Source organism: Conger conger, chromosome 2, assembly GCF_963514075.1.
Source record: "Conger conger chromosome 2, fConCon1.1, whole genome shotgun sequence".
In the NCBI taxonomy this organism is placed as follows: Eukaryota; Metazoa; Chordata; class Actinopteri; order Anguilliformes; family Congridae; genus Conger; species Conger conger.
In genome coordinates, this window is record NC_083761.1 from 31,372,179 (window position 1) to 31,388,233 (window position 16,055).

The 16,055-nt window shown below is 39.0% G+C and overlaps 1 protein-coding gene across 2 annotated transcripts in view; it reads left to right on the top strand.

Moving 5' to 3' along the window:
• The window catches only part of zmp:0000001082 (integrin alpha-D), a 145,358-nt gene that overhangs the window by 64,041 nt on the left and 65,262 nt on the right, over positions 1 to 16,055 (top strand). For both annotated transcript variants that reach the window (XM_061223240.1, XM_061223232.1), the window contains 4 exons: positions 1,771 to 1,913; positions 6,650 to 6,800; positions 10,863 to 10,998; positions 15,912 to 15,985. In XM_061223240.1, coding sequence (XP_061079224.1) covers positions 1,771 to 1,913; positions 6,650 to 6,800; positions 10,863 to 10,998; positions 15,912 to 15,985 — 504 coding nt within the window. The remainder of the gene's footprint in view (positions 1 to 1,770; positions 1,914 to 6,649; positions 6,801 to 10,862; positions 10,999 to 15,911; positions 15,986 to 16,055) is intronic.

Sequence of the window (16,055 nt, forward strand, 5' to 3'; positions counted from 1 at the left end):
ACTGGCTGCCTGTCATGGCTCGCATCAAATTCAAAACATTGGTGCTAGCCTTCCAAGCAGTTAAGGGGTCTTCCCCAGCTTACCTACAAAAAATCATCAGACCCTACACCCCAGACCTCTTCGTTCAGCCTCCACAGGCCGCTTGGCACCTCCCCCTCTCCGAACTTCCACGTCACGCTCACGACTACTGTCTGTTCTGGCTCCACGGTGGTGGAATTAACTCCTCATTGAGGTCAGAACTGTAGAATCTCTTCCCACCTTGAAACTGAAGATGCACCTCTTCAAGCTGCTCCCTCCCTTGTCTTTCTGTGATTTACTTTTTTGTGTATCGGTATTTTTGGCTAGGTAAGCAGTGTTTGGCTAGTAAAGTTTGGTCACTTTTGCTTTGTTGTTTGTTTGTTTATTTGTTTGTTTAAAAAAAGAAAAAGAAAAGAAAAGAAAATAGGCCCTGGTCCTTATCGTTGTTGTACAGGTAGCAGTTGAAATTGTACTTCCCTCTAGGGTCTTTCAGCGCACTTATCCCTGGTTATGGGTATGCACTTTGTTGTATGTCGCTCTGGATAAGAGCGTCTGCCAAATGCCATTAATGTAATGTAATGTAAAGTCAAGCTGTACAATATGGAGCAGTTGAGGAGGTGCATGGAGGGAATGCACTGCAGTTGCACTAGCCATATAGACACAAGAAACTTCTTGTGACGTCCACTCAGAGACCTAAGCGCAGACCATGGGATAATCAGAATCGTAGTTTATTCAGTCCAGTAGTCAAAGCCAGGTATTCCAATACTCACAGTTCCAAATCGAGTAGCAAAAGAATGGTAAGTAAACAATCCAAGGTCAAAAAATATAACAGGCAGAAATGCAAAAGTACAAAGGGGAAAGGCAAGCGGGAGATCGAAAAACACAAAGCGAAGGTCAAAACCAAAACTCAGAAAGGAAACAAAATAAAAGGGTAAATCGGGCAAAGGTGTGTCTCAGGAATCTCAATCAATACAGGCTTACACTGAATCGGCACTGGAAAGATGATCAAAGTTCTGTCAAAGAACCTAACAGAGACTGGGGTTTCAATACATAAAGGGAAGTGACATACTAGGTGGGACACGGGAGTGAGGAGGGCTAAACAAATAAACAACAGGTGAGGAACATGATAGGGTAATATAACAATAAGGGGTAAATGAAAAAGCGAACTGGGTTCGCAAAAACATGTAATACAGAGAGTGGACATTTGCATAGAGTTAGGAGACATAGTGATAGCGGGAGGCAGGTGTGAACACTTTGAATCAAAAGCCAGTAATCAGTGATAGAATAGAGAGGCGGAGTTTCAGAGCAGAATAGAAACTGGAGATGACGTTACTAAGTTAGTTACGTACTTAAATCTAAATTACCAAAAACTACTGACTGTTAGTAAATTAGTTGTACAGTTAGTGTGTTCATATAATTAGTACTGTACAATATCTATGTTAGTCGTTATTAATAAGTTTAGTGCTATACAACATGAACTAGCGAGAAAGCAGGAAGTAAGAAAATGCAAGGCTAAGAAGGAATCATTGAAACCAAGAAATTTCTGGAACCACACGAATAGTGCAGCACACAGACAGGGGAATGACTAGGGCTTGGAAAGATACAGACACAGGCATAATGGGATGATGAGTGCAATGAACTGCAATGGATAAATAAACAGAGGACCAGATTGGATTTGAAAAATAATAAATTACAAGAATGACTATTTATTATTTTACAGGATTTACAGGAACATAACACTTCTTTTCTCAGTTTGCAGCAATGCAGTTTTCGAAGTTTTCCCGCACTGTTTTCACCTTTAAAGACTACCGGGCAAATAAGGCATCATATCTCTTAGAAAAGGAACAACACATGAAGGACATCACCAGCACATACACTGCAATTGAAAATGTTCTGTGAGTACATTTCCTTTTCTTTGATTGCAAATGTGTATCTGCATTGTTTATGCTGAATAGATATTGTGATCACAATAGTCCTGGGGCCTCTTTTATAAAGCCTTGTTGAGGCAAAAAATGTGCAAGGTAAAACAAAATATATCCTCATATAAAACCACACGGTCACTTGCATCCAATTTTCTCTTTAACCATAATCAGTTCATGGAAAGCCCATTGTGGATATTGATGTGCTATAAATCAGCTTGTCATTCCAATGAATTGTCAGGGAGAATGGAGAAGTCAGACCACAGAAAGCAGAAAGCAGAGCAACGTCAATCAGAAAATAATACAATAATAATCCAGAGCCCTTCACTTTTTGCACACTTTTTTTCCCATAAAAAACACGTTTTCACTTAGTCATTATGGGTGAAAATAGCAATTTTATCCATTTCAAATGAAATTTACAAGACAATAAACTGCAATACGTGACGGGGTCTGAATACTTTCTGAAGCCACTGCATATGTTATGTTCAAACATGTAGGAAAATGATATACTTTTATTTCAATACATTTACTCATGTTTCAATGTATTTATTTACCTTTATATATACAGGGAGGGTTGACTGAGTGTGCATGCTCTTTTGCAGCAATGCTCTGTTAATACCCCCCAAGTGGCCAAATGTGCATGTCTTTGTATTACATTTTTTGTATTAAGTCATTTTTTTCTTAAATTGGCAAGACATTAACTTAGTTCATCTCAGTCTAAAGGAACTATGTTGGGTCATTCCATCACTTCCTGTTTCAATAGAGTATAAAAATTAGGTAACAAGCATGCTTAATTCCTTTGTCACCAGTCAGCATTGGAAAAACCAAAGAAGTGTCAATTCAGAAGAGACAGATGGTAGTTGACTGTCACAAGTCTGGTAATGGGTACAAAAAAATACATAAACAGTTAAACATACCACTTAGCACTGTAAGTGCCATAACAAAAACATGTAAAAGATATGAAATAGTTGCAAACTTTCCTGGAAGAGGACGCAAATGCAAGTTATCCCCACAGACCGTGAGGACAGTAAGGGAGGACATGAAGAGGATCATAGTTTAAGAATTGCAGAGATCATTTTAATCTTGGAGTCACAGAGTCTGAAAAAGGACCATATAATTTCACCTCCATACCAGCAAACTCTTTGGAGGGGTGGCATGAAGACAGCCCTTACTGACCACAATAAACAAAACCAAGCATCAAGAGTTTGCCAAACCTCATTGGAATTATGACTGGAAGAGATTTTGGCCATACACCCCATCAATATGTTTGGCGCCAAAAGAGGAATGCATAGGTAAATTGCCCTGCTGGACAATTCATTCAAATCTACATCTCAGTCTCCAGACTGACAGTCAGGTCCATAAATATTGGGACATCAACACAATTCTCATCTTTTTGGCTCTATACACCACCACAATGGATTTGAAATTAAACAACAAGATATGCTTTAACTGCAGACTTTCAGCTTTAATTTGAGGGTATTTACATCCAAATCAGGTGAACGGTGTTGGAATTACAACAGTTTGTATATGTGCCTCCAACTTTTTAAGGGACCAAAAGTAATGGGACAAACTAACAATCATAAATCAAACTTTCACTTTTTAATACTTGGTTGCAAATCCTTTGCAGTCAATTACAGCCTGAAGTCTGGAACGCATAGACATCACCAGACGCTGGGTTTCATCCCTGGTGATGCTCTGCCAGGCCTCTACTGCAACTGTCTTCAGTTCCTGCTTGTTCTTGGGGCATTTTCCCTTCAGTTTTGTCTCCAGCAAGTGAAATGCATGTTCAATCGGATTCAGGTCAGGTGATTGACTTGGCCATTGCATAACATTCCACTTCTTTGCCTTAAAAAACTCTTAGATTGCTTTCGCAGTATGCTTCAGGTCATTGTCCATCTGCACTGTGAAGCTCCGTCCAATGAGTTCTGAAGCATTCGGCTGAATATGAGCCGATATTATTGCCCGAAACACTTCAGAATTCATCCTGCTGCTTTTGTCAGCAGTCACATCATCAATAAATTCCAGGCGAACCAGTTCCATTGGCAGCCATACATGCCCACGCCATGACACTACCACCACCATGCTTCACTGATGAGGTGGTATGTTTTGGATCATGAGCAGTTCCTTTCCTTCTCCATGCTCTTCTCTTCCCATCATTCTGGTACAAGTTGATCTTTGTCTCATCTGTCAATAGGATGTTGTTCCAGAACTGTAAAGGCTTTTTTAGATGTTGTTTGGCAAGCTCTAATCTGGTCTTCCTGTTTTTGAGGCTCACCAATGGTTTACATCTTGTGGTGAACCCTCTGTATTCACTCTGGTGAAGTCTTCTCTTGATTGTTGACTTTGACACACATACACCTACCTCCTGGAGAGTGTTCTTGATCTGGCCAACTGTTGTGAAGGGAAAGAATTCTTCTGTCATCCACCACAGTTGTTTTCCGTGGTCCTCCAGGTCTTTTGGTGTTGCTGAGCTCACCGGTGCGTTCTTTCTTTTTAAGAATGTTCCAAACAGTTGATTTGGCCACACCTAATGCTATCTCTCTGATGGGTTTGTTTTGATTTTTCAGCCTAATGATGGCTTGCTTCACTGATAATGACAGCTCTTTGGATCTCATATTGAGAGTTGACAGCAACAGATTCCAAATGCAAATAGCACACTTTAAATGAACTCTAGACCTTTTATCTGCTCCTTGTAAATGAGATAATGAGGGAATAACACACACCTAGCCATGGAACAGCTGAGCAGCCAATTGTCCCATTACTTTTGGTCCCTTAAAAAGTGGGAGGCACATATAGAAACTATTGTAATTCCGACACCATTCACCTGATTTGGATGTAAATACCCTCAAATTAAAGCTGAAAGTCTGCAGTTAAAGCATATCCTGTTCGTTTCATTTCAAATCCATTGTGGTGGTGTATAGAGCCAAAAAGATGAGAATTGTGTCAATGTCCCAATATTTATGGACCTGACTGTAAATCCCATCCAAAAACCTGTGGTCTGAACTGAACCCAATTGCAGTACGCTCATCAACATGCTATGCTGATCTAGCTTCCTGTCGATAGTAGTTGCAATCAGTGTTCATTTTGACAACAAATTTTTAATTAATTTTAGTCATAGTAAAATAGTAAAAAGAAAATAGAATTTTAGTTTCATAAATTTTTTTGTCTTTCGCATTTTAATAGTTTTCGTCGTAAGTTTAGTTCACGAAAATGAAAGTAGAGTCGATGAAAATGTAAGTAGATTTAGTCAAGTGTCCATGTTTAACTCCTTAAGTAAAAAGTGAAAATGACATACCCAACATAAATGGCTACTATTCTACAGGCATAATCCTGGTCTCTTCTGAAAGGTATCCCTTTGCGGTCAGAATTACTCAACATATTATTAAGTACAAGATTTTCCACGGCTCCCCCACCTTAGCCTGCCATGGTGGCACAACAGGCTGAGATGCAGCGGGCTTGTGGTTGCAGTTGCACACCAAGTATTTCTGTAACTGCTGATCGCCTGGGAACAGTCTCTGGAGTTTACTCAGAATGGTGCGAAAAACAAAAACATCCAGTGAGCAGCAGTTCTGCGGACAAAAACATCTTGTTGATGAGAGAGGTCAACGGAGAATGGCCAGACTGGTTCGAGCTGACAGAAAGGCTACAGTAACTTTGTACAATTGTGGTGAGCAGAAAAGCATCTCAGAATGCACAACACGTCGAGATGGATGGGCTACAATAGCCGAAGACCAGTCGGGTTACACTTCTGTCAGCCAGGAACAGAAAGCTGAGGCTGTAGTTCTTACCAAAACTGGCCAGTGAAGTCTGGAAAAGCGTATCCTGGTCTGATGAATTTCAATTTCTGCTGAGGCATACAGATCAGGATCAGAATTTGCCGCCAACAGTATGAATCCATGGACCAAGCTTGCCTTGTGTCAACAGTCCAGACTGTTGCCGGTGGTGTAATGGTGTGGGGAATGTTTTCTTGGCTCACTTTGGCTTCAATTCTGTGATGCAATATAGAACAGAGTCTCAAAGGAATGTTTTCAACATCTTATGTAATTCATGCCACAAATAATTGAGGCTGTTTTGAGAGCAAAGGGATGCCCTACCCAGTTATTAGTATAGTGTTCCTTGTAAAGTGTTCAGTGAATGTATTTCAATTGGGATTTCCATTCTCTGAAGCAGTTATTTTGAAAAGGAATATATTTCTGTTTAAAAGCAGTCATTGCTTGTTACATTAAGCAATCAGGGCTACAACTTATTACAAGTAGCAAGTGCGTGGTTAGCTGGCTAACCGTTAAGTGATGGATATTTCATATCCCTCTCCGTTTTTAGCATATAGGTAGCATATAGGCTAGCTATTATTTATGTATAATATAATAAATTATACATAAATTATTATTATTTGTTGTGTAAAGAAAACAAACATTTTTTATATTTTTATCCTATGCTGACTATGGCTATACACAGCTATACATGGCCTGCAATACACAGCTAATAACCACTACAGCCAAACTGATGTCAACTTGTAGTGGGTATGTAGAGAGTTTTGGCATCCCCAGCCTACCCTGACTTACAGAACCTAGTCTGATTATTGCTGAACACTTATGAGAAAGTAAGTGAAGATGATTCCAAGCATTACATTTCTCACTAGCACATTTGATTTAGGATCTTCTGCAGTGTGTGAAATAAGTAAAATGCATCGTATAAATGTTGTTATGTTACAGAAACAGTATTATCAACAACACAACTGCTGGTGCCATTCCAGATGCCATAAAGGTTCTAGTCATCATCACAGATGGAAATCCATCTTTCAAGGATAAGACCAATGTTGTAAAGAAAATGAATGACAGGCACATCATTCGCTATGTAATTGGGGTAAGATATGTGTGATAATTGTTTTTCTATTTTGTGAATTTACCATATCCTAGAGTGATATTCATCAGAACATGTTTTCTGAGGGAGAGGCGAAACATGCTTGTCCCTGCCAAAAAAATGACTACAATTTTAAAATGTGCATTCGGTGCCATGAAAAGGTATTTGCCCCATTCCTGATTTCCTCCTTTTTGTATTTTTCATACAGAATGTTTTCAGATCTTGAGACAAAACGACACAAAAGGGAACCGGAGTAAACACAAAACACATTTTTAAAATGACTATTTCATTTATTTCATGAAAAAAGTTATCAAACACCCAAATCACCTCTGTGAAAAAGTCATTGCCCCATTAATCTTAAAAACTGATTTTACCTTTAGCAGGATTAACTGAAATCGAACACTTCCTATAATTTGATATTAGTCTTTCGCATCAAATTCATAGGTTTGGTATGCCAAAGGATGCCCAATAAGAAAATAAGTTGTTCAAATATATCAGGCTGGAAAGAATTACAAAGCTGTTTCTAAGGCTCTGGGACTTTTTCCCTTTTTTCCACATGTTTATGGGACTAAAAGTAATTGGACAGTTGGCTACTCACCTGTTTCTGTATTCAATTCAGTATTCAATCGCTTCCTTGTAAAGGTATAAGAAGTCTTTCAGTATCTAGTTTTGTTATTAGCTTTTGTCAACATGAGGATCAGAGTTGTGCCAATGAAAGTCAAGGATGCAATTACAAGGCTGAGAAGTAAAAATAAAAAAACAGTCAGGGACATAGGGCAAACAATAGGCTCAGCAAATAAACTGTGTGTTTGGGATAATTGCCTTATTGTGGGATGAAGCACCATCCAATGATTTTGGAAGCAGCTTCTGAATACTTCAGAATTCAATCTGCTGCTGCTATCAACAGTTACATCATCAATGAAGGCAAATGAGTGAGCACCTGTGGCAGCGATACCTGCCCAAACATTAACACACCTTATGTTTCAAAGGGGGGGCACTTCTTGACCAGTTCCTTTCAACCTCCACATTTTGCTCTTGCCATCACTCTGATACAAATCAATCTTGGTCTCTCCAATACCTTTTTTGGCTCTTTTACGTAATTCTAACCACGCTGTAACCTTGCCATCCTGTTTTTGCATCTAACAAGTGGTTTGCATCTTGCAGGATAGCCTTTGGTTTGTGAAGTCTTCTGCAGACAGTGGTCACCGACACACCCACATCCGCCCACTGAAGGGTGTTTCTGATCAGTTGGACTGGTGTTTGGGGGTATTGCTTCATTATGGCCAGAACTATTTGTTCATCAACTGTCAAGGCCTTCCATGGCCTGTCAGGTCCTTTGTGATTACTGAGATCACCATTGCTCTTTCTTCTTAATGATCCATCCATCCATTATCTTAACCCGCTTATCCTGAACAGGGTCGCAGGAGGGCTGGAGTCTATCCCAGCATACATTGGGTGAAAGGCAGGAATACACCCTGGACAGATCGGCAGTCCATTGCAGGACACACATACCATTCACGCACACACAGAGAGGCCCCGGCCAACCGGGATTCGAACCCAGGACTATGGCTGTGAGGCGGTAGTGCTACCCACTGCACCATCTGTACCGCCCCTTCTTAATAATGTTCCAAACTATTTATTTTGGAAAACATATTTGGCGTATGTCTCGGACTGCTTTTTTAAATACTCATCCTCATAATGGCTCCTTGACGGTCATTGGCACAATTCTGGTCTTCATGTTGACATACACCAATGACTCCAAAGGCAATCAAAAACCTAGAATCAAGACAAGATAATGAAAGCTTTCTTATACCTGCACTATGCACTATGATCAAATACATCTGACAAATCGGTAACAGAGAAGCCAACTGTCCAATTACTTTTCGTCCCCTAAAATTTAGGGACTATGAATACAAATTTATGTAATTCATACAATATGTAAATACCCTCAAATTAAATGTGACAGTCTGTTGTTTTAATGTACTTTGGTACAGCGCCAAAATAACAGATATTGTACAACATGCACTGTTTGAATGTCACACCAGCCCATTGGGAAGATCACTGAAATAAAAAGTTTTCAGTACAGAAACCTTCAACACAGATCTGGAGTCTTGAAATACTTACCTATCATTCAGATAAAAAATTAATTTGCAAATATGAAAAAACTGCAAAAATGTATCTGCCTGGTTGCTTTTCTTGTTGGTACTCCAAGGTCTCCTATGTTGGTAGAATAGCTGTAGTCTACGCAAATGAATACAAGTAGTGATGTCATTATTGTCACAGTCCATTTAACTTGAGTAAAGAAAAGCCAAATTCAATTTGTTTCTCCACAAAAGTATTGGGGTCTGTATATGTACCCGACCATCAACAACATGCAGAAAAAACATGGCTATTTATGTAAACTCTAAATTTGGGAGTTTTGTACCATTTTTTCTCAGATTTTTAACACAGCCCCTCGATAATGAGAAACAAACACATAAAAGTAAGCAACAGAGTACAACAGGGGGCCATACAAAGCAAGCAAAAATAACCAACCAAACGAGAGCCAGGTAGACTACTGAGCCAAATGAATACAACTGAAGAAGGCAGACAAATACTTGAAAAAACTAAATAAAAGAAGAAATAAACACAGGCAAAGCAGCAGTGGTGTAGCCCTGCGATAGTTAAGCCCAACGTTACTGCGTGCAGAGCGCAAACAATAAAAGTGTCATACAAAGATAAACAATACATGGACAAGCTCAGACTAGAGTTTTACCTTTATGCTTGTTCACCTCCACAACCACACAATGCAGTCCTTCATTCTGTTATGGATTTCACACCCCTACACTGTGCAATAAAATATATAGTTAACACTTCCACACGGATTGATGGTTGCCCTAAAACACACTGAAACTAGAGCATTGAATGCTTGCATATCAGCTTTTACCTTTGCATGGGATTGGCAGTTACCTTAAAACACAGTCAAAAGTAAATTGAGCATCAAATAATTACATATCTGCTTTTACCTTTGCATGGAGCTATGTATGTGAACAAACAGTGCGGCCGCTGTAGGTTACGTGTACCTGCATTCAGAACACAAACAATGATTCGCTGTGCAACAGTTTTAGCTGCTTCTCATAAAACACATTTTTAATTCATATGGTGCTTACTGTTAATAACTAGCGAACCTAGTTGAAACAAAAAACAAAACACGAGTAAAAAAACCCAAAACTATTAGCACCAGGGCCTGAAAGAGGACTGTCACACGAGTGGTCCTTCGAGAAACTGTAGCACGGGTCTCGTCAGGTGCATTGGTGGACATAGGTGGCACGGGCAGACAACCCTGCACATCTGCCATGGCGGAAGCACTCATCCATGCTGGTGGCCTGGGGGGCAGTGTAATGGGAACCTGCTGGGTAGGTAGTGGCTGGGTGGTAGCAGCACCGCTTGGAAGAACAGAACTAGTTGGGTATGCAGGTACAGTGATGTTGGTCTGCAGGGGTGCTGGAACCCCATGTGTAGCTACTGGGGGACCCAATTTACTTTCAGACATTTCAGCTCTATAATGATAATCCAAGCTGCTCATTATTAAAAAAAGCACTGCTGTCCCCCTACTGTTGGAGCCTGCACGTATTTCAGACCGGTATGGATTAGAGTGTTCCTGGTGGTGGTTGTGCGGATAACAAGAAGGGCGAGTGGCAAATGAACGCAAAACCACTATATGTGACATTCATCAAGAGCAAATGCCGCTCATCCACTTTAGCTGGAAAAATGTTTTGCAATTTCAGCTAAAAACTTCAATTTAGTGTACTGTTTGTATAGTAAACGCTTATCTTTACTGTATTCATACTACTAAAGTCAGGTGTCAAGTAATTCTCCCTCACCAAATGAAATGGGAAAAGTACGTGGGGTTGGGGGACAATATGTTTAATATTTACTTGTTTGATTTGAAATACAAATGTGAATAGCACAGAGGAATGCAACAATTTGAACAACTGTCTCAGTACTTTTGTACTGCATGATGAATCCATATTTAAAACTGTTCACCTGAGTTGTGAATTAATACAGTAGTCTGTTATTTTGCAGGTGGGGGGTGTCTCCATGGAGACACTCAAAACCCTGTCATCAAATCCCAAAGACAGTAATACCTTCCCAATTCAGAACTACAATGGGCTGGGAAACATCTTCGCTAGTCTACAAGAACAGATCTACAATATTGAAGGTATTTCCATTTTAAGTGTCTACATATGGGATACAATGGTTATAACTTAAATGTCTTGTGTATGCCACTTCATTTGCAATACATTACACAGTTCACATAGTAGACCTCTGGGCTATTGACAGCTTGATAGCCTAAACCAATTTTTGGTAGCAATAATTGCCATCAACAAATTAAAATAGATGGCAAGGACTTCTAAGATGTCTGCAATGTCTGGAAGATGTCATGTGCAACATACAACTTGAAAAACTTGGCTCAAAAGACTAAACACACAGGGCTTTTTTATATTATAATTAATGTCAGTACCAATTTTTGTCCTGTGCCCCACTGTAGTGTGGACCTTGCTAGCCTTTAATTAAAATTAGAGGTGATGGCATTTAGTTGAGTAAATGAGTACTCGCTAGCAGATTCATTCAGAAAAGAAATTTAATCTGAAAACTTTAAAAAATAATTGCCATTGTAAGAAGTTAATGTGTACATTGTCCTCTATTGGTCAACAGATTGATATTCCATTTTTAATGTTTTTAATGTTTGTCGCCATGTTAATGGTTTAAAATAAGCTTGTATTTTATCAGAGCATTACTGTATAGGCTAGTCTATCCTTTGGACACTCAGGGTTAATACAATTGCAGATCACAGCAGAAAGAAAAGTCACACATTTTCTCCTTTGAGCGTTACATTTGTATTCTCAATTGTCTCCCTCTCTCTTGTTTAATTGTTTGTGTTTGGAACCACTGTCAAGTGTAAAATCTAATTTAAGTGCAGTTACAATTATGCAATTACCTCAATGCCTTTATTTTATTGTTGTCAACCTCCATCCAATTGTGTTCAGTGCACACAAGAGACATAAAAGGCATCATGTTTTGCCATGATCTCTAAAATGTGGTCTAGCTTTCTGTGCACAGACTGGGATATTTTTAATGATAAAAAAAGAAAACTTCTGTCCACTCTCCAGTGCCAGCTCTGTTCTCTGTCCACTTTTTCTATTACATAACTACATAATTTATGATTATTTGTTTGTATTTTTATCTTGACTAATGAACCATTGAAGACAAATAAACTAATCATGGGTTTTGAGTTGCAGTTCCTCGGTGTCGAGAGTTTGGTTAGCGTTACCATTATGGCGTCATCTACTGCCACTTAGTAGTTCATATTCATAGCATAACGTTAGCTGAGCTGCTGTGCTAGTCTAGTCATAACGGTCAGTAGCTGGCTAGTTATCTAGAAAGTGGGCTTACGTTCGGTTTCAAAAATGAAGTGGCAGTTTGCTTATAAGCAAGGAAGGACCACTGATGATGCAATTAGTAGTATCACCCACTTAGTCCTTAGACACCTGGTGAACACCAAGGCATATGTACATTTACTTTTTATTAATTTTAGTTCAGCTTTTAATTCTCTTCAGACTCATTTATACAGGACAAACTGAAACAGATTAAGAAAAAAAACTAAACAAAACATAATTTAACTAATACAGTTCAATGTGTAAAAGTGAATAGGCCGATATCTGACCCTAAAACTATTAGCACAGGTAAGTTTGTGAGCTTCTCAGTTCTCTTCACATTATATACAAATGAATGTGTGAGCAAAACTCCCCAAAATGACACAGTGAAATTTTCCAACAACACAGTCATTTTTGGCTTATTACAAAGAGATTAAGACACATCACTTTACCACTCTGAAATTGAACAATCGAACAGTGGGTTATTGTAAATGTGAAGAAAATAGGAGATGATATTCGATCCAAAGACAATTGATGACCATAAATTACCCTTTATTATTTTAATGAACTACTGTCTCACACTCAACATTTTGAATTTAAATGTTTATGCATGAGTGTATGTATGATCTATGTAAAAGATCATTGCCCTCTATAGATGGTTACTAAATTCACAAAATAATATTTGCAGTTTCTAAAATAACCGGCACAACCAAAACTCAACTATCAGTGTTCCGCATCCAAGCAGTCAAAAGGAAAGCCAATCTCATTTTAGAGGATCCCGCTTTCCCGTTACTACCATCAGGTCGCTGCTATAAAGTCCCCCTGGCCAAAAAAAAGCACCTTCATTCCCACTTCCATAAACAAAGTTAGAACTTTATCAGACAGAATGGATGTCTCATAAGGATATTTAATGAAAATATTTATGTGATCAGTTTATTACATTTGACTAAATTACTGCTAAGGTGCATTTTGGTAGGAAGAGGTTAATAAAGTGCACTACTTTATGCATGTTGGAAAAGAAAGCTTTTTGTATAATAACTGCAGTCGTTTTTAGTTCATATTTTTGTGCATATTTTTCAAGGATGCCAAAAATTCTAGAGCCCACTGTATATAGTTGTGAGAGTCTTACTAGGTGGTTGCTAGGGTCTTACTAGGGCATTACTAGGGTGTGCCAGGTGATTACAATGGTATGGTTGTTACTAGGGTGTTGCAAGCTAGCTATTGATAACTATTTGTATAATGCAAGGCAATTGATGCCATATACGTATATGGAACTGTTAGAGAGCCTTGTGACATCATGACATCATTGGCTGGAGAGGCAGCAGTTCAGCTGCAAGAGGGCATTGTGATGTCACAGATATTATCCAGTTGGTTAGGTGGGAATATCTTGAATGCATCCCTATGCATTACCTAATTCATAAATTGGCTGCCATTTTGAATGGCAAATTTTTCACTTTTTCTTTTCCATTGAAAAATATCTGCCATGGTTATCCAGTGGTTAGCAAGGTTACCTCTGAGCAAAGAGGTTCTTGGTTCATATCCAACCAGGGCCATTTCTTTGTTGAGTTAGCATGTTCTCCAGGTGCCTGTGTGGATTTGCTCAATCAAATTGCTGTTTGCTGCTTGCAGCTATATTGATGTGTATTACATTTTGCCTCTAATAACAGCCTGGAAGTGTAACAGTGGAAGGAGAAATAGTCAGAGTTGCATTTAGTTCAATAAATGTTTTCCATTCTCTCTCAATTAAATGGAAGACGTCTTTATGCTTTATGCTTCAGTAAGGGTTTAATCACCACCTAGCAAGGCTCCCCCTGTGGCCAAGAAGCAGCTGTAGGCTAATGGGGGAGTGGTCAGATCTAGAAATGGGGTGAATTGAGGTTGAGATGGCTAGATTTATTCGATCACAAACTAAGAGAAATAGGCAGTTTTTAGGTGGCTAGTTGGCTACCAAACAATTGTGATCAATTGTTTACATTACATTACACTACATTACATTTATTTTATGACTGTGTCCCAGTAAGTAGTGTAACTACTAACTCAAACCTAACCCTAACATTTAAATTAACCCTAAATGTTAATCTCAAAGGAATCTCAAAGGAATCCACAAATGTCATCTTGTGGATTCCTTTGAGATTCTGTTCCATGTTGACAACATTTGTCAGCTGCACATTCATGCTGCGAATCTCCTGTTCTACCACATCCCAAAGGTGTTCTATTGAATTCAGATCTGGTGACTGGGAAGGCCACTGAAGAACGCTGAACTCATTTTCATGTTCATGAAACCAGTTTGATGACTTTTGCTTTCTGACATGGTGCATTATCATGTTGGAATTAGTCATTAGAAGATGTGTACATTGTGGCCATGAAGGGATGCACATGGTCAGCAACAGCACTGAAATAGGCTGTGCCATTCAAGCAACAATTGATTGATATTAATGGGCCCAAATTGTGCCAAGAAAACATTCTCCACACCATTACACCACCGCCAACAGCCTGGACTGTTGACACAAGGCAGGTTGGGTCCATGGATTCATGCTGTTTGTGCCAAATTCTGGCCCTACCATCTGAATGCCTCAGCAGAAATCGAGATTCATCAGACCAGGCTATGTTTTTCCAGTCTTCAACTGTCCAGTTTTGGTCAGCCTTAGCCCACTTCAGCCTCAATGTTCTGTTCATGGCTGACAGAAGTGGAACCCAATGTGGTCTTCTGTTGTTCTAGCCCATCTACCTCAAGGTTCGACATGTTGTGCATTCCAAGATGTTTCCCTTCTCCCACAATTGTAAAGAGTGGTTATCTCAGTTACCGTAGCCTTGCTGTCAGTTCAAACCAGTCTGGTCATTCTCTGTTGACCTCTCGTCAACAAGGCGTTTCAGTCCACAGACCTGCAAATCACCATTCTCAGTCAACTCTATAGACTGTTGTGCGTGAAAATTACACAGAGGCAGTGCAATGAGTGGAGCAATAGTCCTGTATTGGCAAGCACTGTCTCTTCATCAAACCTTGCTGACCGTGTATCAACATGGTAAACCCAGTCTGTTTCCTTTTGGGCAGAGGGGCACACTTATGTAAAATGTCTGACAGTAGGCTAGATAGAAAATGTGGAGGAGTTCAGCTGTCAGCATTTACATTCGTGAAATTGTTATATTTTTTAATTACTGCAATTTTCATTTTTATGCAGATTACACAGTTCTCTATTGCTTCTCCCAGTCCATCACATTGGCTGTGAAAAAGCTGTAGTATGCTTTTAATGCTCTGGAAACAATACTTCTAAATGTTGAACTTGTTTTCAAAAACTCCAGATATGCACCTGAGATGGGACTACAAGTACTTTTGAATGAGTCCCTTATTATAAATAATGCATCTAGATTGATCAAAATCTTTAACAATCTGGTAAAAAAGGGTGAAGCTTGTGGATTACCTAGCAAGTCACACTAATGTTATCCGATAGTTAATGTGATTGCAGAGGGGAAAGTCCTGGAACCCTATTCTGTTTGTTCTGTTTTTATTATAATTTTCTTTTTTTTCTTTTTTTCCCCCACCTTAAAAGGTAATAGGCAGCAGAAGGTCCTAGAAAATTGCATAGAATTTTGACTAAATATTTAATATTTGACTAAATATTTTTAAATGTCATCCTGCATTCTTCTTAAAAAGTTAATGCTACTTAAGACTTATTCAACATTCCATATTTTCTGTTAGGTACTCAGAATGTGCTTGGCAGGAAATTCAAACATGAGATGTCGCAGAGTGGATTCAGTGCCGTCTACTTAAAGGTAAGCTGCAGGATCTACAAAATCTCACCACACAAACCTGTTTATCAGTCACATATTTTGGGTCTGAATA